This window comes from Theobroma cacao, chromosome 1 (genome assembly GCF_053813885.1).
Source record: "Theobroma cacao isolate CCN51 chromosome 1, ASM5381388v1, whole genome shotgun sequence".
In the NCBI taxonomy this organism is placed as follows: Eukaryota; Viridiplantae; Streptophyta; class Magnoliopsida; order Malvales; family Malvaceae; genus Theobroma; species Theobroma cacao.
This window is the reverse complement of record NC_142639.1, coordinates 40,902,452-40,926,005: the sequence shown is the minus strand read 5'-3', so window position 1 is coordinate 40,926,005 and position 23,554 is coordinate 40,902,452. Positions and strand designations below refer to the sequence as shown.

General features: G+C 34.8%; 4 protein-coding genes across 5 annotated transcripts; 3 read left to right on the top strand and 1 right to left on the bottom strand.

Moving 5' to 3' along the window:
• Nucleotides 1–848: 848 nt before the first annotated feature.
• PDLP8 (plasmodesmata-located protein 8) lies at nt 849–2,923 on the top strand. Its single transcript, XM_088809963.1, has 4 exons — nt 849–1,032; nt 1,115–1,614; nt 2,486–2,593; nt 2,693–2,923. Exons 1-4 carry the CDS (start codon nt 992–994, stop codon nt 2,701–2,703), a joined length of 660 nt encoding a protein of 219 aa, XP_088666089.1. The 5' UTR covers nt 849–991; the 3' UTR covers nt 2,704–2,923.
• Nucleotides 2,924–3,923: 1,000 nt separating this feature from the next.
• Nucleotides 3,924–7,340, bottom strand: LOC18614330 (Plant invertase/pectin methylesterase inhibitor superfamily). Its single transcript, XM_007052044.3, has 2 exons — nt 6,395–7,340; nt 3,924–4,754 (listed from the first exon to the last, which is right to left on the bottom strand). Exons 1-2 carry the CDS (start codon nt 7,257–7,259, stop codon nt 4,066–4,068), a joined length of 1,554 nt encoding a protein of 517 aa, XP_007052106.2. The 5' UTR covers nt 7,260–7,340; the 3' UTR covers nt 3,924–4,065.
• Nucleotides 7,341–11,726: 4,386 nt separating this feature from the next.
• LOC18614329 (Plant invertase/pectin methylesterase inhibitor superfamily) lies at nt 11,727–16,537 on the top strand. Its single transcript, XM_018118429.2, is given in 5 exon segments — nt 11,727–12,065; nt 14,697–14,897; nt 14,899–15,070; nt 15,322–15,651; nt 15,764–16,537. Coding segments are annotated over 5 exon segments (1,734 nt in total). The 3' UTR covers nt 16,456–16,537.
• Nucleotides 16,538–17,151: 614 nt separating this feature from the next.
• On the top strand, nt 17,152–22,539 carry MAP1A (methionine aminopeptidase 1A). 2 transcript variants are annotated; one of them, XM_007052041.3, is made up of 17 exons: nt 17,152–17,310; nt 17,482–17,575; nt 17,902–17,952; nt 18,292–18,477; nt 18,656–18,731; nt 18,911–18,958; nt 19,088–19,132; nt 19,797–19,896; nt 19,994–20,045; nt 20,131–20,172; nt 20,327–20,388; nt 20,478–20,576; nt 21,176–21,249; nt 21,351–21,420; nt 21,617–21,682; nt 21,771–21,859; nt 22,166–22,539. In XM_007052041.3, exons 2-17 carry the CDS (start codon nt 17,508–17,510, stop codon nt 22,241–22,243), a joined length of 1,206 nt encoding a protein of 401 aa, XP_007052103.2. In that variant the 5' UTR covers nt 17,152–17,310; nt 17,482–17,507; the 3' UTR covers nt 22,244–22,539. The 2 variants fall into 2 exon arrangements, with proteins under 2 accessions (XP_007052103.2, XP_017980827.2); XM_018125338.2 differs by having other exon boundaries at nt 17,160–17,310; nt 17,485–17,575.
• Nucleotides 22,540–23,554: the final 1,015 nt, after the last annotated feature.

Below are 23,554 nucleotides of genomic sequence, written 5' to 3'. Positions count from 1 at the left end.
AAATGATAGCCCAACTTGACTAAGCCCAACTCTCACTCTTTTGAAACATAGTGAGCCTCTGTGTCCTAAATAAGCAACAAGAAGGCCTTATAATTGAGTGGGGTCGTTCGGGTGCAGCCTTGCATTGCGAAGACCATATGCAAGACTGGGCTGTTGTTGATCAGGCGGAACACATAAACTTAACGCATTAGGTTGCTCGTCTTTCGCCAGCACCAGATAGTGACACAACGTCAGATTGGTTTCTCAAATGTTAACCTCTAAGTCCATCCGTAATACTAGAAATTTGTCCGATTTCTTGGGCAGTCTATTGCAAAATATTCATCGAGTATTCTAACATTCACTTCTCTGGTTCTGTTTTGCTTTAGTTTAGGTCATTCAGGATTTCTTTCTCTCCTTTATTAAAAGTGAAACGGACCATAGGATCTGACCTGATTTTCTGCTGTGAGAGCAATCTGCTCCCTTGCCTACTGGCATCAAATCATAAACTGGCCTAGTTTTTACTTTTGATGGGTTGGAAGGATGCAAAAGCCGTGTTGAAAAGATCTAGCATTATTAAACGAACCAACAACCTTGGCGGGAGTTCAAATGATGCAATGGAATGGTGAGGTCTTGCCCAGAAATAAAAGTAACGGGATATGCTCGACTTTATTCAACAATTAACTGAAGATAAAGTAGAAATTTTGAGTGGACCCATGAAGACCGAATGGGCCCTTTGTTTGATAGGAAAGGTGGAACATGAGATCTCAAAGAATGACCAAAAAAGCAATCGCTAACTCACTTCTCCACCACCAAAACAGAGCACAAAACAAAAACAAAAGCAAGCAAAGCCAAATTGAAGGAAAAAACAAGGGAAAAAAATGCTGGGGAGCCTTCAACCATACTCCACTCACAAAACTATCCAAGCACCGGGTCTCTCTACACTCTGCTTTCTTTTCTTCTCTCTCAGTTACTTTGGTCATCTTGTGAAAGCTCATATCTTCATCTATGCTGGATGCTCTCAGGAAAAGTACGCACCAAACTCCCCATTCGAAGGTAACCTCAACTCTTTTCTAGCATCAGTTGTTAGCTCGTCCTCTCAAGTGTCTTATAATACGTATGCTATTGGAAATGAAAGTTCAACGCCGCCCGAAAGCACTCTATACGGCTTGTACCAGTGCAGGGGTGATTTGCAGACAGCTGACTGCTCGAGATGCATGGAAAGTGTTGTTAACCAGATAGGCTTGGTTTGTCCGTACTCTTATGGGGCTTCTTTACAACTAGAAGGCTGCTATTTAAGATATGAGCATGCTAATTTCTTGGGGACGCCTGATACGGGTCTCAGGTTCAAGAAATGCAGTAAAAGTGTTAATAACGATGTTGAGTTCTTTAGGCGTAGAGACGATGTTCTAGCTGACTTGCAGGCGGCTATTGGTTTCAAAGTCAGTTCATCAGGTTTGGTTGAAGGGTTTGCTCAGTGTTTGGGGGACTTGAGCTCGAGTGATTGCTCTTCTTGCCTTGGGGATGCTGTGGGGAAATTGAAGAGTGTATGTGGATCAGCTGCAGCAGCTGATGTCTTCTTAGGGCAGTGTTATGCTCGTTACTGGGCATCTGGCTACTATGGTGAATTCTCTCCAGGTGCAATTCATATCCTTACTCACAATACTCAATAATTTTTACTATCAGAACAACTGGAACAAATGTCATTAAGTTGTGATATCTTGCACCAACTTTTGTGTTGCCATTTCTGTATGTAATAAGGTCATTGTAAGCTTAATTGTTCCAAATTGTTAGTCCAAAAAGAAACATGGTTAAACGATATAGACTCACTTTAGTTCTCTCCAGAGAGGGAGAGGGAGGCCACTCAAATTTTTTTCAGAAACAAAGGCCATAAGGGTCAACAAGTAATCTTTTTATAAAGTAAAGCATTAAGGGGCATCAGCACTTTAGTTGCTTTCTTTTTAGGCTGCTGCATTGTTTCTGTCATGCCTCCATTCCAGATCTCATCTTTTCTCTTTTTCTATTACTAGTATCTATCTAAGTAGTAATTTTTTTATTCTGCTGTACTAATCACGCAGTTAGTTAAATTCCCATTGATGGATGGAAAAAGGTATTATTCCATTAATCTGTGCACCACAAGGTCAATTCCACATTCCGAGAAGCCATCAACTCCCACTTTCATTCGAATAAGAACCATATGAGTTGCCTTGAAAGTTGCATTATTGGCTGACAAAAAAAGCAGTGGAATATTGGGATAATCATTCTGATAAATAGTGGAAAGATTCTACTAAAATTTTCCTGTCTTCTTTCATAAAACATAATAATTTCTCTAGCTAAAGTACTTCGACATGTTGAAAATTTTAAAAAATTTGAAGGATCAGAGGAGAAATAAACAGTTTTATTAACTAGTGGCAGCCTTGCTTATCGCATTGCCATGTCAATTTATGCAAAGTTATATATGCAATTATATGACTAATTCTCATAACTTTTGCTTTTCTGTTTTGTGTAGATTCCTCCCACGAAGATGATATTGGAAAAACAGTTGCCATAATCGTCGGTGTATTAGCAGGTCTAGCCGTTCTCATTGTTCTTCTCTCATTTTGCAGAAAAGCAATGGGTAAAACCCTTTTCCTAGTTTATATACTTCCTTCCCCCACATTCCCTCTCCATCATCATAATTGTAGAAATATTAACAGTGGCCTTTTTCTTTTTCCAGAATCAAAATGACAGATTATAAGCAACCCTGCTCGAAAGTTCACATTGGGAAAGAGATGTGGTTTTCTTTTTTCATGATTTGAGAACCTAATTAGTGTTGGTTTTTTTATATTACGGTGGCAACTTTGTCACCTGCTTTTTGTCAATTTTAAAACGTTATGTTCTTTTCTACAAAAGGAGGCAATGTTATCTTCTGGTATAAAATAGAGACCTAATCTCCATCAACTTTCAATAGTGCTGCTGTCATAAAATCCATCACCTTTACTTACCATTATAAACTCTATTATAGTAAGCAAAGTTGATCATATAATAATCCTTCAAGAACCCTTCTTTTTCCAAAGAATATTGTGGTTATTATTGACTCAAAGAATAGTATTTCCGAAATGGCTTTCATATCAACGTTTTCGATTCGATAGATAGAGTAAGGATGAGGTTCTACCCATAAAAGTAGACATATATACTATCATGTCAGCATGCTTAGTGCCTAGCGTACTGCATTTTTATATTTAACTACATGCTTTTTATTTTTAAAGGATGTTTTTTCGCCATTACTGTATTTCCTGAAGAACCTTGAGAGGCCCTAGAAGTATATTAAACGAAGCCTTCTTTTGTGGTGTGGGTGGAAAAATATTTGCTTGGACCTGATTAAGAACCCGGAGTCGATGAGGCAGCAGACGGCGTAGCCAACAGACAGGGTCCTCGAATAAGTGCCCAAATTTGAAGTTTGATACTAGGACTAGGATTGAATAAGTGCCCAAATTTCCATAGACTTCTTATTCTTAAGTCCAACTAGAAAAAGATCAGGTCCTAGAAGAAATGCCTTCTCTGTTTTTCCAAAGAGGAAGAGAGTAAGGGGTTTGGTGTGAAGCGATGTGAACTACCATGTTCTTTCCTTCAGCTGAAAACGAATTATGTTGTCTTTTTCGAGGATATAGAATGAGAAATTAAATGACCAAAGAGACAGATGCGAAGGAAAGCTTAACCAGTCAGATGTTTGCTACAAAGTGTTGGATATTGACATTGTGAAAAGTACATCTTATGCTTTTTAGATTTGGTGAAGTGCTTGACAAGAAAAATATTTTGATTATTGGTGATGTTGATACCTTAACTAACTACTTAAGGCATGACTTTGACCCTTTAAATAAGTGTGAATTGGCTGTCTATTTATCAAAAAAAACCTCATGATCCAAAACAAGAGAGAAGATCAAGAACATATCCGTACAGTACGAACAGAAAAGAATGATATTCATCTTTATTACTCTTACTAAAATTACACAAACAACTTTGTGTGTACATAGAAGCATTGGTGGTACCACAGGGAGATATTAAATTACTTGAATTAATTCGAAATCATACATATACAAATGCAAGAAATTAAAGGCCAGAGGTGAAAGGCACACCAGTGGCAGGCAGCCAAGAATTTCCGGCAAGGAAATTGCTGACGGTGAACTTCGATGCCTCGCTTGCGCTAGTGAGAACATGGTAGCCGCGCCACTTGACTCTGTTAGATGTGGATGAACCAGTGCCAGTGTTCATATACTCTGCGTAATACAATGTATTGAGTGCAAAATTACCATCCCACTCCATCCAACCAGCCGGGTTAATCAAGCTATCAAGGAACGTTTTCATGAAAACCGTCCTCGAATATTGTTTCCATGGCCTCCCTAGGTATGTTTTAACCGAGCTTTGTACCGGCTTCAAGTCGGAAGCGGCTGTAACTCTAGAGTTGTGGATTATAATTCCGGTGTTTTGGTTAGGGTCAGTCCTGCTCTGGGCAGTGACGGTGTTGGTCTTGTTAGGGGGTCTGCGAGCATATATGTTACAGTTTTGCAAGACAACCGCAGCATTGCCGAATATGACATCAACGGTTCCGTAGATGTCACATTCTCTGTAAAATTGCCTCTCGGAATGGACGTAGAGAGTGTCTTGGTAGCCTTCAAAGCTGCATCTATAGAACACCGAGAGATCAGAGCCCGAACGAAGAGAAACCGCCTGATGATTCTGTGGACCTGCGGTGTTTCTGATTGTAATGTCACGAGCAATGAACCCATCTCCAACAGCAGCTGAAAAAAATTCCACATTACAAAAGGATTAAACAATCTCTTAATCAATCCATTCTTTCAGTTTCTATCTAGAACTTGACCAAAGGGCATCAGGAAGAATAAGAAGGTCAAGGAACTTAATGATCCAATCACATCAACCAAACTGATCATTCAAACTGTCCTTGACTAAGCGGCTAAATATGTAGCTTCCATGAATCCCTCTAGTCAAACCCAGGATTGGGTGCCTGTATACCCAAATCCAAGCTTTTCCCACCTCTAAAATTCAAATGATCTCATGGCAAAGATAGAACTGGTTTCCTTTTAAAAGTATTAGCAAAGGCAAATAATTGAGAGTACGTGACGTTATTAAGGACAATAAAAACCATACAACTTTTTCTAGCCTGCCGGGCAACGGTTTGGATTCGACGGGGCCATTTGGCAACCCAGCTGGGAGCCAGGGAGAGAGAGGACCATCCCAACTTCTGTAGACGTGACAGGCTTTTGAGTTTCTTGACTCTGTCTCTTTCTAAATGACGTTGTAGCAAGTAAAAATTTCACGTCATGTCTCCTTCACGGTCTTTTTTCTGACCACTAAAAGAAGGACACGACATAACATCTGTTTTAACCCAGAAAGTCAACTAGCCTAGGTCCTTGGATACTGTTTCCTTTCTTAATTCTTTTCTCCTGTTTTATTTATTGTGGTGTCCAAGGTCTAAATACTAATTAAGAAGCATCATTTAATGAATGGTAAAGGGCAGTAGCAGCTAGCAAGTTTGTTTCTTGCAATTAATTAGAGAATTACAATTGAAATTTTGTGGCTAGGATTACATCTAAAGTTTCTTCTTATTAAAAAAGAAAAATAAAAACCTCTTGTAGTCAAGGTACAACCTGGCACACTTTATATCAAAAAACCAAAATATTGAATTTGAGAATAAATGACAATTTATGGCGATGTGATTTGATTTTTTTTAGTCAATTGTTCTTCACCTTCTACGTCCAATTTATCAAGTGATATAAAAAGAATTATATACCTTCTTGCATAATCTTAAGTATAAGGTAGCTGGTAGTTTGTGTTACGCTTTGTATATTTTTGAAATGTCTTAAAATGAATATTTTTTTAAACACTTAATATGCTTAATTTTTTATATTATGAATTTATTTTTCATATTTTTTTTTCGTATTAAAAACTATTAATATCTAAATTAAAAAATTTAAATTTTGATATAAAATATATTATAATAAAAAAATTTATTTTACTTGTTATGAAAAATAATAATAAAAAATAACATTTAAAGATAGAGGAAGTTATAAATTCAAGCAAGGTGAATAGTGTCACGGCACAGGAGTTCAAGTCTAAAGTTTGGCGCGTGACAATTTGGTCCTGCCCTGTTGCTCCTGATCAGTGATCTCCTTGTAGCTATGAAGACTTTTAATTTGTGTTAATTTTGGAGTTATAAAATGGGTTAGTAGTTAGTACCATTCTATGTACTTAGCATGACCCGCTCCCTAGGCTGCTTTCTGCCAAAGTAAAACTCCTCCGCCACCTGTAAGAAATGATCTCTCTAACCTCAAGCAAAATTATGCAAAACCAAATTTCTTACCCCCCAAAATGATCTCTCTAATCTAAAGCAAAATTATGCAAAACCAAATTTCTTACTCACCAACAGTAGCTGAATTGAAAGTCGTCGACCCTTGTCCAACGCTTTTGCTCCCGGTGATAATGGTCTTCCCTATACCATCGCCCACCAGCATGATATTTTTCAGCTTGCTGCGTATCTCAACATTTTCCTTGTACGTACCTGCCTTCACGTATATCACGTACCTTCCACTCCCGGACCGCTTTGAAGCAGCGGATATCGCGTCTTTTATTGTCTTATAATTCCCTGAACCATCTTGTGCTACCACGATGTTCGCCCTAGAAGCCGGCGATGAAGACTGCAATAGCTTCCGGTCACCGGGCTTCACCCATGTTGGGAACCCATCTTTGTAGCTAGGCTCCTTGTAAGGTGCCTTGTTGAGAGCCAGAGTGTTACTGATTAAATTGGACACGTTATTTGACATCATGGGTAGAATATAATCCGGGACCCCGAGTTCGATGAACCCCGTCCGGCATGTTTCGAGGTTGGTTAAAGCCGTGCTGAGCCATGTTTGAGCATCATCCTTGTTGAGCTTGGTGCTCGAATCAACAGTTTTGTTGAGGCGGAGGATGGTTAGCTCATAGAGATTAAGGCAGTCGGCCCATGCAGCCTTTTCTCTCTTGTTTCGGCATTTTGGGCCCAACAAGTAAGTGTGACTTTGCGCACGTTCGGCACGCTCTAGAGCGAGTTGCATGGAGATTTTGAGAAAATCAGGCTCATCTTTGATTGGGGTGTTTTTTGGATCATTGCTCAAAAAATACTCGCATGGCTGTGGGTTGGGAGTCTTGCTGCACCATGACCTCACAGCATTCGTCCCATAGCCCAAAACAGCCGGAACAAGAAAAAAGGACGCTAGGAAAATTGCTATGAAAATTTGAGAAGGTGCCATTGATGGCTTACCAAAGCTTTTAGACACCAAAACGGATGATTATCAAAGCAAGTTTAAGGGTTTATTTGGGGTTTGCATTTGTGTAGTATTAGTGTTAGCTTCAGCCTCTTTATATAGATGCTAAACAAAGAGGTGTGGTTGATGTTTGGGTACTAAAGGACGAAAAATTTTCTGTTCCTAATTGTAATTACAAATGGTTTAATTGATTACTGTTTGCAAGTAATTTTTTTATATGGTGGTTTCAGTTTTGGGAAAAGAATTTGATAATTACCTTTTTTTCTAAACGTACGACGACTTGACGAAGAAAAATAAATAAAAAAATAATAACGCGTCATTGACTTGTTCATTTACATGCAATAGATTTTAGATTAACAAACTGCTAAACGAGGTGGTCGGATTAAGCTTATTTAACATAGGTCTAATCCCATGTATACCAGGAAAAGCCCTTCCCCTGTAGCGAGCTGCCATTTTGTGATGTTTGGATCATTCATAGCAATTCTTTACGTAATTGGCTGGCCCAAAAACTGTTGGTCCTTTAATGTCAATGGATTCAGAAAACAAGAGGTAAACAAGTTTCTTTTCTCCTCAATGTGGTCAAAGTATATATTTGACAGCATGTTCCTGATGTTTTGCGTGAACAATTTGAAGATCATTTTCTACTTAATAGGACACACTAATTTCCAAAAGTAGAAGTGATCAAATACTTATAACAAGAAATTTCTCAAATGTCTAAAATCCACAAATTCCTAAATAATTTGTGGGAGTTTGCTCTAAACAGAACTTTCCCTAATTTGAAAACGGCATTGTCCCTTCAGATATGTGGTTGGCGCTTGTTTTGACTGCAAAAACACCCACCACGTGTTAAAATTTAGTTACTAAAATGAAAAGACTTAGGGCATGATAGAATGCTAGCATTCTGGGAATTATGTTTTCAAAGGAAAAAAAATTTAATTACCGTATCACATTAAAAATCTAATACGATGCTTGACTGCCAAATGGAGAAATAAAACAAGGAAGAATTATTTTATGGGAAAGAATCCTCTCTACAACTAAATCTATAACACCTCCCTCTTTTAATGATAAATATGTATGTCGGTGAAGTCTATACACGGGTTAAGTTGAACTTTAAGAGGATGATGTGTGTGTGTATATATATATATATATTAATAAGTTTATGTGTTAATAAGATTAAAGATATGCCTATATCCATAGAGAATGATTATGTGATGTATGAGCACGTGAAAGCTCAAAATGATGTTGTGTATATGATTGGTAAATGAATGATATGATGCCTTGTTTGGCACCTAGATGAATGTGATGTCTAAATAAATTATGTTATTTTTGATTGATATACTATGAGACATAGTGCATAATTGAGAATTTGAGCTATATGATGACTATGTGTGTTGATCATTGGGTGAATTCTGATGAATTCAGATTAGGAGGTAAGTTGGAAGGAAATGAGAGTTTGAAATTTGAGCTAAGAAAGCTCTAAGTGCTGAAGAAATGCATTTTGGACAAGAAGTATTGATACATGGGCTCCATGATTCGGTACATTGAAGGAAGGAAGAATACACGAAGGGCACTTTGAAAAATATGTATCGATACATCACTTGATGTATTGATGGATTTGAAGAACATAAAAATAAATGTGATTTCTATCGATACATCGTTCAAATATATTGATAGATTTGATTGGAAAAGCATTTTATATTATATCTATAATTTTGGTTTAACGATTAAACATAGATATTTGTATATTATTTTTTACTTTACCCATTACTTCAATTCATTTGTTATGAAAATGTAAAATTTAGTGGATTTTGTTATATTCTCATGTTAGATTCCTATCAGATAACTTAAGAGTTTATAATTAAATATGCATATATCAAAATTTTGGGTTAGCAAATAGCAATTAAACAAATATTTCCAAAAAGTTTCTTCAAATCTAAACAAGTTTGAACAATTCATCAATCTTGTTGAAAGATAATGCAGAATCTAATTACTTAACAATTTTTAAATTTAATGTCGTGCTCCAAGCAACGAATTAATTAAGGTATATATATATATTTGTACTGGAAGCTGTGTTGTTATATAGTTATGTGCTAGATTTTGGAAAGCCGGCAGGCCAATAAAGAACTTAGTTTCGTGTCCATTCGATACAGTTTTAGTGTGATTCGTGAGGTTTCTATTCTGAAAATCGTTGAATTTCTTAATCTGGCTGTTTCATGTCTGTGGAATTTTCTTTTCCCCTTAAGGATTTCAAAAACCAGGTTCCTAGTGTTCCTGGTCAACCGGGAGTAGTTAACTGGGGAATCCTGAAGGAAGCCAAGTCATATGCCAAATGCGACTAATTAATATATAGTGCTGCACCTGCCATGATAAGAGTCCACGCCAAAATTGTCCTTTGTAAGTAATTTTCATAAGAAAAAGAATTCAATTATAGGTTAGGTTTCGCATCACGCAGAGAACTCTGATGGAATCAAATTCCCTTGTTGAAAGTTCTTAATCTTTTTCCACCGTAAATAATGCCAAATGTGGAAAACCCCACTTCATCAGGTATTGGAATACAATCAAATAGAAACCTCCAAGGGTGATTAAAATATAATGTTAAGATTGTTTATTTACTTAAAACAAAGATAATTAAATTCACATAGTATATGTATTATCAATGGGGATGCATGCTTGGCATTGAGAAGTATCGAAACTCATTACACTACTAGGACATGATTATATTATAATTCTCACCAATAATTTCATTGACTTATCCATATGGAAGGATCGATTTCAATGTCATAATTGCCCCAAGTCAATATCTGCATATACCTAAACATTTTTTTTCTTTTTATTCTTTAATTTTACTATTCATACACCTAGATTCAAATGTCATGCCATGACTAATCAATATGCCATGCCGAAAGTGATCTTGAATTTCAATGGTGGCTTTGTTTGAAACGGTATTAATGAATTTAGTCATTGATAAATCCAAAGGATTTCTGTATATATCCAAAGGGATTCTTTTCCCACCCATAAAGCTTCATAAAGTTGACGATTACCTTCAGTCTTCTTATAACTTTGCTATCAATGGGATTATAAGGTCACCACTTTCACTAAAAAAAAAATTTTTTTTCGAAAGATTTCAATAAAGTTTTGATGAATTTTTGTTGAATTTCATGAAAACTATTTCTAGTTATTTTTTTAGAATTTTTTAATCAAAATTTTGATAGTGTTTGTAGAAAATTCAGATGAGTAGTTGTTGTAAACTCAATTTTATTTATGCGTGTATATATCAAGGGCAATTAATTAACTCGGTTTGGCTAATTTTTTACTCAATATTACTTGTTTGAGTGAGATGTATGGATAATTTAATTATATATATACATATACCTATATATATGTGACAAGTGTTATAAAGACACTGTTCAGAGTTAATTACAATACTATTTTCATTAAATGTAACAATTAATATTTGTGTGATAATTTCAATTTATTAAAATAAAATATTTATTTAATATGATAATTTTAAAAGAATATATTAAGATCACTTTCGAGTAAAATTCATTATTATATACGTTGATATCTTTTTTTCTTTTTCTTTTTTATTAAGGTATGACAATGAATTATAGCGACAAGTATTACTTTATGGCAAAAAGTGTATACTCTTTTGATAGTTCCGTACTCGAGATTGACGTTTAACTACGAAGAGGGAACACTGAAATCTTTACTATAGATTGAGTTGACGTGTTACAAAACATGTCAAAATCAAAAATATTAATCCTATCCAATCACGAAAAGACAAATTAATCCCGCTTGAAACATCATTAACGCCATCCTTAGCCTCGTTAATTATGAGGAATTGATTTTGACTAGCAAGTTGCCTGCACAGTTGCACTCAATCTAAAGGAAAGAGGGTTTGGTTTTGATCATGCAAAAGACGGTAGCGTCCAAGGGACAAAACCATGGACGGTAATCATCACCCAACATTTGATTGTATGACTTTGACACTAAAAAAAGGATCGTCTGATCCTACCATGAAGTTTTTTCCTTCACGGTTCGGGAGTCTTAAATATAATTTTGTAAAGAATTTAGTTAAAATTATAATATTGTTTCCTAATTAAACTATAATTCTAATTATTATTACTTACTTAGATTGTATTATGTAATCAAAGTCATAATATGAATATGATTAATCTTGTATATATAAATATACCTCATTCACCTCTAGAATATACACAATTTTTCATAATAACGAGTTGCTTGCTTGCTTACAACAAAGTGTAACTCTGTTTCTTGGCATCGCTGAAGAATCATCCGAATCAATTTCAAGCCACCAACGTAGATCTCAAACACCGCAAGTGCTGCTCCACCACTTTATCTAATCACTGCATATTCTGCCACGTGCCTATTAAGTTACGTATCTATGGCCATGTTAGATTTTGTGATGACCCTTTTTTTTCTTATTTATCAATGTTTTTTTCTTCCTGTTGCACTTCTTCTTATTTGCTTTCTGACCTATTTGTTAAGTTATCTTCCAATGCTACTACAAATTCCGGTGAGCTTCCTCATATTTCTGTCCTTGTTGTTCGTGTCATTGATTCTGCCCCTAATGTTCATGTTGTTGTTGTCACTGACCGATCTGTTGAGTTATTTCCCAAGCTTCCTCATATACCTACCTCTGATGAGTTATTTCCCACAAACACGGATGAGGAGTTCTTTCCCACAAACACTGATGAGGTTTCTCCCAATTTTACTTCGAATACTTCCAATGAGCTTACTCATGTTCCTGCCCTTGTTATTCTTGTTCTTGTAATTAGATTATAATATCTAATTAGAGTTAGAGTTGAAGATATTTTTTTTAAAAGAGTTAGAGTTAAAGTTTGAACGTATATAATTTTTTTTTATCAAGATATTGTATCTAATTAGAATACAATATCTAATTAATTAGAGTTAGATGATGAATAGAATTAGTCTTATATATACACTTCATTTACTTTTGTACTCTATTTTTTTTTCAATGCAAGATTATATATTAAACGAAATATTTTTTTTCCCTTGGGTGATTGCTGTGGTTATATTGAATCTGTTTTGAGGAGTTCTCATTTTTCTGATGAGACTCTATTCACGAATTTATATACTCTGTTATTCAGAAAAAGAAAAAAAAATATTCTGAAGGGCACTTTAATGGAAGCTACCGCCGAATCAAGCCTTTCAAAGTACATCATCCAAGAATTTCAATCTAGCAAATTATGCTAAACAAATGATTTTTAATCATATGCTTTCATGATCTCCATTATTTGCATTTAATTATTTAAAGGATAACTTGTAAAGTAACACAAGGTTTGATTGAAGAAGTGTTTCGTTACATCTATGTATGGTTACATCTAGATTGAAAATTCGTGCTGTTTAGGTAGGGCGTTAACAATTATATGAATAATTATGAAGATTAAATTATTAATTAAATGAATTAAGAATTTAAACACGTATTACATGACACGTTTAAATAAATCAAATTAATTTTTATTTGACATGACATAATTGTTATAAGACAGACTCATTTAAACATAATTAATTTATTTGAATGAGTATTATAAACGGGTTCAACATATCATATTATATGAATTAATATGATAACATGATTCATTAAATGAATTAAATATATCATATATGGGTTAAACAAGCTTAACTCATTTAAAATACGAAACCTACGTAATTTCATATCATGGACTGAATTCAAAATTACCAAATCTAATTTGATCTTTATTAATTTTCTTCATAGAGAGCCATCAATTATAAAATTTTTTGATAAAGACATGAATCATATATACATACACTCGCACAACTGCCTTCTTATAATTGGTGTTTTTATACACAAATATTAAATCAAAGTACGCATATACTTCAAGAATATAAGATGAACAGTCGAGCTGATTAAAATGAACAAACTCGAGCAAAGCAAATAACTATGTGTAGGTTGTTTTATGGAAATTATGTTATTTTCTTTAGTCCACGACCATCTAGTTCACTAGCTAATGTATGTGTACTAATTTTAAAAATTGTTCGATAAATGCAAACAAAGCATGAATAACATGTGAAAATTATGTACTCACTAAGTTAATTTGAGATCCCATCTTTTAAGGAAAACGTCTTAAATCAGAAAATATTGGTTCGTTAGGCTATCAAAAGACCCAGATGTTTGGTACGTGTCGGGCTTCGTTGTTATATATACTAGATTATGACCTGTGCGTTGCACACGGGTCTCTTTTTATCTTTTTTTTTTTCTCTTTCTACTTCTCTTTTCTTTCATTTTTCTCTTTTTTCTTATACCCTTCACTTGGGTAAAGGAGGAAACCCTTTGGAATTTCCTTTTAAGTATGTTATAGATTTCTTAAAACAAACTTTTTGGGTTATTCCCACTTCAGTTTTGGGCCTTTTCAGTTTTGAAAGACTACTTAGACAGTAATAAGACAAAAAGGGTGTAAACATTGAACAAGACCCAAATCCCATTTTCCATCATGTTGTGTCTTAGAGACTGTGGCTATGACTTCAATTAGTACGTAAATTATTGTCCCGTTGTCTTTTTATTCTGTCATTTTATCAACCGTCGGTGGGCAAACAAAGGCACAAACGTTGAGCGTTACTTTCACCGATGTATATAGCAGCCTACACGTACACGTACCCCTGTTTTTGCCTGGCCAAATGCCGAATATCCCACACTTAAATCCTTTTTCCTAACACGTTGTTGCCAAAATTTACACTCTGCTGGGTATCGTTTTTCGTGTTTTTTGTTCTATGATTCTCCTTCTCCTTTAGTTGTAACTAATTTTTTTTTTCCGGTCAAATAAGAGTTTTATTAATATTATATAAAACATTATTAAGCCATATTTAATCTAATTAATCGGAAAGCTCTTTTTTACTTTTTTTTTTCTAGCTCTCATTGCAACAGTCAATATTGCAATGAAAAAACTATGAACCTAACTCATCAATTGATATTTATTAACTTTTTAATATATTACTATTACAATACCAATATCAAAATTTCAAATTTCTATGATATTTATGCATAATTTCTAATATTCATTTAAAAAAATTTTCCGAAAAAAGTCACTACAATATTAATCCTGTCAGAAGAGAAGTCCTTAATATCTTTTTCCACAGTTCCACACAAATGTTACTGTGGAGACAGAGCCATGAAATTTATACCAACTACCAATTAAGTCATGACTGCATGATGTTTTCCATAAGCTGCTTAAAGCCCGAATGACACCTGGGCTACAATGGTCCATGTGTTTTCTTCCTCACCGAGCTACATATATTCAAAAACGAAGTCCAGGCACCAAGTCCATGCAAGCCATTTCCCTTATTCATGTCAACAAAATGTCCGCTAGTGTCACCACCTTTCTCCTTCTCCTAGCCATGGCTACCACCTCTTGCTCTTAGGAACTTGCAGAGGTGGTTCAAATGGCCAAAACCATGGTTGTGCAATCGAGGAACTGGGCTAAGGCTTCCGAGACCCTGCATGGATTGGACCGTAGTGCCTTAAATTATCATGGCATGGGTCTACGTGACTGCGTTAAGCTGTATGATGATAGCGAGTCCAGGCTCTCGCTCTTGCTCTCTCGTCAAAGCTATACGTACCCTTGATGATGCTCGAACATGGCTGAGTGGCGTGCCGGCGAACCACAGGACTTGTCTGGAGGGGTTGGGCGAGAGGGGTGTTGTTATTCAAGATCATGCAGAAGCTCACCAAAACCTGACAACTTTGCTTAGTGAAGCTTTGGCATTGTATGGGAAGCATGTTGTCATAAAGCAAGGTAAGCTACTCCCCTAGGTGTCACTAGCTTTAGTGAGCTGAGATTGATTCAATTGTAATAAAATAAAATTTAGGAAGTTCAATTTTTATTATATATAAAAAGTCAGAACATGCAAACTTTTTGAACAGTAGTTCGTAGTTCATTTTTTCCATTATGGTGGGCTTGGCTGAAGATAGTCCGAAGAACTTTACTAGGCAATTAACCTCCCGAAAAGAAATTACCACACTCTGCTTTTTTGGGGTACTGGACAGAGCTACTGCCTAGACCAAAATTCAACCAAGGCGGGCGACTTTTAGCATCTTGAAATCCAGCAACTTCAAGGGCTGATTTTGTCGTCGCAACGGATGGCTCCGGTACTCACAAAACAATCAATGAGGCAGTGGCTGCAGTTGCTAGGATGGGTAATAGGCGCCCCCAAAGAGTAATAATCTATGTGAAATTAGGGTTGTACAGTGAGAAAGTAGACATAGACAGGAATGTGAAGAATGTAAGGTTGGTTGGTGATGGCATGGATAAAACAATTGTAACAGGCAGCCGAAATGTCCCCGATGGTGCTACCATTTTAGGCTCTGCAACATTTGGTGAGAATGAAGACCTTACTTCTTAGATGATTCCATAAAAAATTTGGATCAAATCTTTGTATCCATTTGAATAATTTGAGAGGATACATGGTCTTAATTTCATCTTGTTCAGGCGTATCAGGTGATGGGTTTTGGGCCAGGGACATGACTTTTGAGAACACAGCCGCTCCGAATAAACTTCAAGCAGTGGCATTAAGGGTAAGCTCAGACCACTCTGTGTTCTATCGCTGCAGCTTCAAGGGTTACCAGAACACCCTCTTTGTTCAGTCCCTAAGGCAGTTTTATCGCGATTGCCACATTTATCGCACAATTGATTTCATATTTAGTGATGCCCCGGTAGTCTTAAAAAACTGTGATATATTCGTAAAGAGATCGATGAATCAACAAGCTAACATGATCACTGCGCAAGGGAGAGAAGATTCTAATGAAAACACAGGGATTTCAATTCAAGGATTGCGCGTAAGGCCAGCAGCTGATTTCGATTCTGTCAAGCATTTGTTCAAGAGTTATTTAGGTAGGCCATGGAAAAGATATTCCAGGACAGTGTTTTTGAAGACAGACCTTGATGGTTTAATCGATCCAAAGGAATGGACGGAATGGAGTGGCAGTTTTGCTCTTTCAACACTATACTATGCTGAGTACATGAATACAGGTAGCGGTGCTTCGATTGCACACAGAGTGAACTGGCCTGGCTTTCATGTGCTCGACAGTGCCCAAGAGGCTGTCCCTTTTACAGTGAGCAGGCTCATACAAGGAGAGGCCTGGATTCCAGAGACTGGTGTGCCATTCTGGCCTCAAATCTAATGGGTTTATCATGCTCTTATGCTATGTGACTATGGCTAATATGTAAAACGACATAAAATGTAAAAAAGCTCTTTTAATGTGATCATTTCTCCATTTAAGTTTCTTACTTTTTATTGTATTTAAATAAGATTTTATATTTGTCATACATAATTAAGCTTTTATCTAAATCAAAAATTAATTATTGTTAAATTAATATCTACTGACATTTAATGTCACGTAACATATTTAGTAAGTTAACATTATCATGTAATAATTGATATAATTAAAACAGTTATGTTAATTGTTTATTTATCTGTTATGTAAATAAAAAATATCAATTAATATTAGATTTGATAACAATTATTTTTTTTATAAAAAATTAATATTCATTTAATTATGATAAAAGATTAAAGATTTTATTGAAAATATATCATAATTCAAGAACTTTTATACTATTTAAACCATATAAAAGCCAGTGCCCTAAAAACTCTAGCAAATTTCTCAACTCAAAACTTTTCTAGTTTCTTCTTAAAAATTCAAAGACGTTTTTGACTTTGCCTTCCGAGCAAATGACGGAGACAACAACCATGAAATCAGGTATACCATAACAAAAAAAAAAAAATAAAAAAATAACACAAATATACCTTTAGTTTATTTAATTTACATAAAAGTCCCCGCCCTTTAAAAGGTCAAAATAAAAAAATAAAGGAAAAACATTGAAAATCTACATCAGCAACACTACCTATGTGTTTTACCGCGCCCACCCCAGCCCTAGTCTGCTAAGCCCGTGCTCTCCCTCTCTTTTCTCTCAGAAAACGAGAACTCTGGTAAGGAAAGGAAAAAAAGCTCGACCGCCTTCGATTGATATTCAGTAAGGTCGGCGCTGTTATTATCTTTGATCTAAAACTCTTGTTTTTATTGTCTTGCTAAGATCTAAAATGCTTTTTTAATTTTACTCGTATATATATATATATTTTAAATTATTTTACTGGTTCTATTCTCATTTTCGGTGAATTTGACTTTACTGTTCAATTTTACATATAAAAGAAGAGAAATAGTAAATTTGAGGTTCGATGGCCGGCGGCTCAGATGTGGCGGAGGCGCTTTCCTGTGCTCAGTGCGGCAAGCCTGCTCATCTTCAGTATGTAGTTATTTTCTTGTTCTAGCTTATAGTCGGTTACTTAGTTCTTGTTTATTCTCGCATTAGAATCAAAGAAGTTTCTGAGTTAGCGTATCATGCAACCGTTAGAGATGTAAAATCGGTGTTCCACGGAAAAGGTTAGGGTAAAGAACTCATTGCGACCGAGGATTTTGATGAAACTTAGGAAATGAATATGGAAAACCTTTGAAAGAAAGACTATTAGAATTGTGAGATTAGACATTTTGAATTAGACTTTGTTTGGTCAATAATGATAACTTGAGAGTTGAGTTGAATCCCTTGTTTCTGATATAACTTGTTATCTGCAGGTGTCCAAAGTGCGTGGAGTTAAAGCTTCCTCGTGAAGGTGCTGCTTTCTGGTCTGTAATCATTTTCTTCTACGGCTTTGAAATTCTGTTATCTTGAATATGCTGGGAAATATTGTGTATAATATGATGTAGTGAGTTAATTGCCTGATTTCACCTCCATATTACTCTTCCATATATTGTATGTCAAGGCTTTATAAAATGCAAGGGATGTGGTTAATTCTATCCTTGACCTAAACCTGGTTGATGATTTTTATATTTTTGGATTAATACGTGGGGCTCAGACGTCTGGTCGTTGATTGAAATTGATTTTTCTTTGTTCTTTTCTTAGGAAAAATTTTGAAATGTCTGATTCAGCTTTTCATTTTGTATTAATGATGTTTTTCTTGACAGTACTCAGGATTGTTTCAAGGCTTCTTGGAGCTCACACAAATCAGTTCATTTGAAGGCAAAGCTGTCCGCACTTGGGCCAAGTGCTGCTGGTGAACAAGACCCGCATTTAGCTAGTGAGGGTTGGCTATATTGCTTGAGAAAAGGGCAGAGTCGAAGTCCAAAACTTCCTCATTTTGATTGGACAGGGTAGTTCTCTAGGATTTTAGTTCCTCATTTATGCTACATATCTTTCTTCCTTTTGCATCAATTTCCTACTTCCTGTGTTATTTTCAAGCTTTCGTGTTTTCTTTCCTGGATAGTTAATTCCCTTGTTATTCCTGATTCTTATTTTTATTGTTGTTATGGTGTTATCTTCTTTGTGCAGAACACTCAGACCATATCCCATATCTATCAAGCGTATTGTACCTGCTCATATTGATAAACCTGACTGGGCTGTTGTTGTGAGTCTTTCTGAATTATTTGTTTGCATATTGAATATTTATTTGCATATTGAATTTTATATATATATAAAGAGAGAGAGAGAGAGTTCAATGAATAATTAACCTCTATTTTTTTCTCCTTTCCTGCTGGGTTACTGGTTTTTGCATCCTTAAGGTATAACTGTTCTTTCCACATGTAGGGAATCCCAAAAGTTGAGCCCAATAGTGATTTGCAGCATGTTGTTGAGGTAAGTTTATAATTGTAAAATCTCTTCTTGAGCCTTAGTGAACTAAGCTACACATTTTTATATGCTCCTTATAGTTTTTTCTTTATTATTATTATTTTTCTTTTTGACTTTGGTGCATCTGTTTTGAAGATCAAAACTCCAGATCAAATTGAGAGAATGCGAGAAACTTGTCGAGTAAGTTCTCTCTCCCTCTTTCTCTTTTTTTCTATTCTGCAACTATTATGAGGGAGTTTATCATGCTATGTTATTGTCTTCTATTTTTACTCCAAAGGTTGCATTGCTCTGCTTCATGTGAAAATAAAGGCTTCCATTTCAACGAAGCTTATCATCTTAAAATGAGCTTCAAAATAGTTTGGTTTAGAGAACCCTACTGTCAACTGGAAGGATTTACCTTAACCACACTGTTGCTGCCCATATATGTTAAACTTTTCGATGGATAGTAGAATTGATGGTCAAATTGTGAAGTTCAAATTCAAGGAATAATAAGTTTCTGTACAATGGTTTTGGAATTCTGCATCTATTACAATAAAAGTTCTTTTAGTAAGATAATTTCATACTGGGCCTAAATATGGCCTCATAGATGATGACATTGGCACCATAAATGTCATGTAGTAACTACATAGAGATAAGTAGATCCAGTTTTCTCTTCTGTGATCAAACCTTAACAGTATAGTTGCTAGAAGGGAAGGAGGAAACAATGAGAAATACTTTCCAATTGCAAATAAGTGCAATTGTCCTTGGAAATCCTTTCCAATTGCAATTAAATCCAATTTCTTTTTAGTATTACTTTTTTCATTGTGTAATTTTAAAGTCTTAGTGTATATATTTTTATCCTTAGATTGCAAGAGAGGTTTTGGATGCTGCAGCTCGGATGATCCATCCTGGTGTAACAACGGATGAAATTGATCGAGTGGTTCATGAGGCGACTATTGACGCAGGTCCATTGGTTTTGAATGAGCTTTTATTCTGCACAATATATTAATAATCATTTATCTCTTCTTTGGTTTAACTTTATACATGTGTCCTCTCCTGCAGGAGGATATCCATCCCCTCTCAATTATTATTTCTTCCCAAAGTCTTGCTGCACGTGGGTACTTCTTCTGTACATATTCTTTGAATTTGCTGGGATTTATAATGTTGATTAAGCAAATGTATTTCATTTTCTTTTCCAGGTCAGTTAATGAAGTAATATGCCATGGAATTCCCGATGCAAGGTAATAGTCGTGCTTTAATTCTTCAGGACCTCAATTATTCATCCATAACGCCATTTTGACTTTCAATTTTTTAACATTCATTCATAATCCTTTTCAATTAATAGGATGGACCTAAACTCAAAATTGGTGACTAAATATGTTTTAATTGCCTCAGGAAATTGGAGGATGGTGATATTGTAAATGTTGATGTCACTGTTTACTACAAAGGAGTTCATGGTAAGAATCTACTGCAGATTTATATATAAATTCAAATCTTGCTAAAATTAATGAAACCTCCATATTTGACAAAGTGACTCATTATGCAGGTGATTTAAATGAAACATATTTTGTGGGAAATGTCGATGAAGCATCTCGTCAGCTGGTACAGTGTACATATGAGTGCTTGGATAAAGCAATATCTATTGGTACGTGTTTGATTCATATTCTATTTGCACATTGCAATTCTTCAGTATCACTTTTTCTCTGATTTTTTCTTGTTCCGCTAAGGTTTCAAAAAGTCATTGTGTTGATGGGTTTAACATATTGTAAATTGTATGGTGGCCTAGAGATCATCTTAAAGAAAGAAAGACTTTTGATGGCTGCTAGAATTAGTTCAATTACAACTTTCTGCAATCACTAAGCATGCCATGCCATGTCTATGATGTCATTGCTCTTCTAATGTGATTTGAATGGTCATGCATTAAATTTGGTGACCTTTATCATAAATGCCGGATTAGTTAAACTTAGTGTTCATAATTTGTTACTTTTAAATTTTTTTTTAAAAGATAAAATGATCAAGAAATAATGTGGTTTGAATTTCATTTTCATGGATGAGTCTTCAAACATATGTGCATCATGCGCTCTATGTTCTATGTAGAAGGCAGGTGCTAACTGCTTGATTTAGAAATCATTAATTAGATTTGAATATGGTCTGTTGATTTTTTAAGTGGATAGTTCAAGACTTAAGTTTAGGCTTGATTTCTATTAATCATTCTTTCTTCTTTTACTTTGGGCTCTAATTCAGTTAAACCTGGAGTGAGATTTCGTGAAATTGGGGAAGTGATTAATCGCCATGCTTTAATGTCGGGGTTATCAGTGGTAATGTGTAATTTGGACTATGCAGTAATACATTTTGGTTCATAGATTACACAATTACAGTTTTTGTTTATTTCTTGCTCTGTTATCTTCTGTTACTACAGGTTAAATCATATTGCGGTCATGGTATTGGAGAGCTATTCCACTGTGCCCCAAATATTCCCCATTATGGAAGTATCCTTTTAAGATCAAGTTTCTCAATCCAATTGCTTTTTATGTTAGCTATCCCTTAATGCTTCATGGAAAGTCCACAATAAAGTATAAGGAATCAATTGCTGTTGTAAACAGGGAGAACATTAAATTGATTCAACCATTCTTAATTGCGAGTAATTTCTGTTTCTGTATATGCTGCTTGCCTTAACCTAAGCAGGAAATAAAGCAGTTGGGGTGATGAAAGCTGGACAGACTTTTACAATTGAACCAATGATTAATGCAGGTAACTCTTGAAGTTGGATGATATAGGGGATAGTAGTTTAAAACCCTTTTGATTTACCGGCTATGTCTTGCTGGATTTTTCTCAATAGGGGTTTGGCGTGATCGAATGTGGCCTGATGGATGGACCGTCGTTACTGTAGATGGCAAACGCAGTGCTCAGTTTGAGCACACTCTTTTGGTAACTCTGCATTACCAGTGCTTTTTCTTTCATGATATCTCTACAGATAGTCGTGTTTTGAAGTTTTGTCTCTTAGAGAAACGTCTGGAATATGACCTTTTCGCTCCTGAGTTAACCATTTGCCAGTGCAACCTTTTTTGGTTGTCTTGCAATGATCTGTTATATTTGAGCCCATTCATGAGTATCAGTAATAAAAGATCTCGTGATATATAGTGCATGGTTGTGATCAAATTTGTGTTATATGATGGAGAATCCTGACACACCTAACACATGAATGTTTCTTGCTTGATGAATATTATCATGCAGGTTACAGAAACTGGAGTCGAAGTTCTCACAGCTCGGCTCCCTTCATCTCCCAATGTGTTTCCCTGGCTAAGTAAGTAATCACTGTCATCTTTACCTAGTAGATAATGAAATCGAAGGTAAGTTATTGAGGCGTTATACTGATGGTAAGAGATTATGAAGTACCCTTTCCGTTGGATGAGAGCAGTGTATTTGTTAAGTAATGGGTGAGAAAATGATGCAATATTTTCATTTAGCATATGGTGTGATCATGTGTAATATGGATCTTCTTCCCTTGGGTTTTTTCATTTGAAGAATAATCATAAATTGTTTCTTTTTGTTCTAGAATACTCATAATTTGTTTGTACCATGATCAAGAAGCAGTGTCATATTGTTTACGTTTGTGGACCATAATAAATTATGGGCATGATACTAAAAAAAATTTAAATAACTTTTTATTTTTTATTACGTTTAAATATATTTTTATATTTTTATTTTAAATTAAATAAATTTTTATAATTAATGATTCATTAATTATCATTAATTGTAATGGTTTTTTATATTTTCATGTGAAGGATGTAAAATACAATATAATTATATTATTATATCACAACAATATATCACGTAATATCTATTCATATTTATTATGATATGTTACATATTTATATCTATTATAATATGTTAAGTTACTACCAAGTCAAACATAAGTGTTATAAAAAAGATTAGTTTTCAAAATCTGGTAAAATTTCGAAATTTCTATTAATGTCTTTTCATAATGTTGGTTATTCCATTCAATACTTTAAATTAAAAAGTTTTTATTTTTTAAAAAAGAAAAAATTAAAAATTTCAAATTTTTAATTATAAATTATAAACAATCAATATTTAAAATTTAAAGTTTAAAAGATATTAATATTTAAATTATAAAATCATTAATATTTAAAATTAATGAAAACAAAAATAAAAATAAAAAAATACAAATAAAAAAATAAAAAATATTTTAATTTTGATAATAAATTATTAAATTATTAAAATTTTATAGTTTTAATGACTAGAGATATTAAAAGTTGAAAAAAGAGCCATTTAGTGGGACCTTTTTACACGACTCGATTGTCACGTGTTTTTATCGTTCAAAGACTGATGTAATTTAGAAAAAAAGTTCAAATAGTGGACACTGAAGCCCACTCAAATTTGGTCCTGAAAAGACGTTATCTGTATATTCTGAACCCATTAACAATTGGGCCTTTATTAGGCCAGGCCCATTTGTTTACACAATTTATTAACAATAAGCCATATTTTATATTAAGACCACTCGTCCACTCACGTTATAAGAGGCATGTCCATTTTTAAACGGGCTGAGCTTGCTAGCCTAAATGGGCCACTCGGGCCATGAAGAGCTGTAACACGCATGGCAGC

Bases quoted from the DNA above. Each gene is read 5' to 3' on its own strand.
- PDLP8 (XM_088809963.1), top strand. From the start codon at position 992: ATGCTCTCAGGAAAAGTACGCACCAAACTCCCCATTCGAAG. The intron at 1,033-1,114 runs GTAACCTCAACT...TGGAAATGAAAG, and splicing joins ACCAAACTCCCCATTCGAAG to TTCAACGCCGCCCGAAAGCA. The intron at 1,615-2,485 runs GTGCAATTCATA...TGTTTTGTGTAG, and splicing joins CTATGGTGAATTCTCTCCAG to ATTCCTCCCACGAAGATGAT.
- LOC18614330 (XM_007052044.3), bottom strand. From the start codon at position 7,259: ATGGCACCTTCTCAAATTTTCATAGCAATTTTCCTAGCGTCCTTTTTT. The intron at 4,755-6,394 runs GTGAGTAAGAAA...AATTTTTTTCAG, and splicing joins TTTCAATTCAGCTACTGTTG to CTGCTGTTGGAGATGGGTTC.
- MAP1A (XM_007052041.3), top strand. From the start codon at position 17,508: ATGGCCGGCGGCTCAGATGTGGCGGAGGCGCTTTCCTGTGCTCAGTGC. The intron at 19,133-19,796 runs GTAAGTTCTCTC...TTTTATCCTTAG, and splicing joins GAATGCGAGAAACTTGTCGA to ATTGCAAGAGAGGTTTTGGA. The intron at 21,683-21,770 runs GTAACTCTTGAA...TTTTCTCAATAG, and splicing joins TGAACCAATGATTAATGCAG to GGGTTTGGCGTGATCGAATG.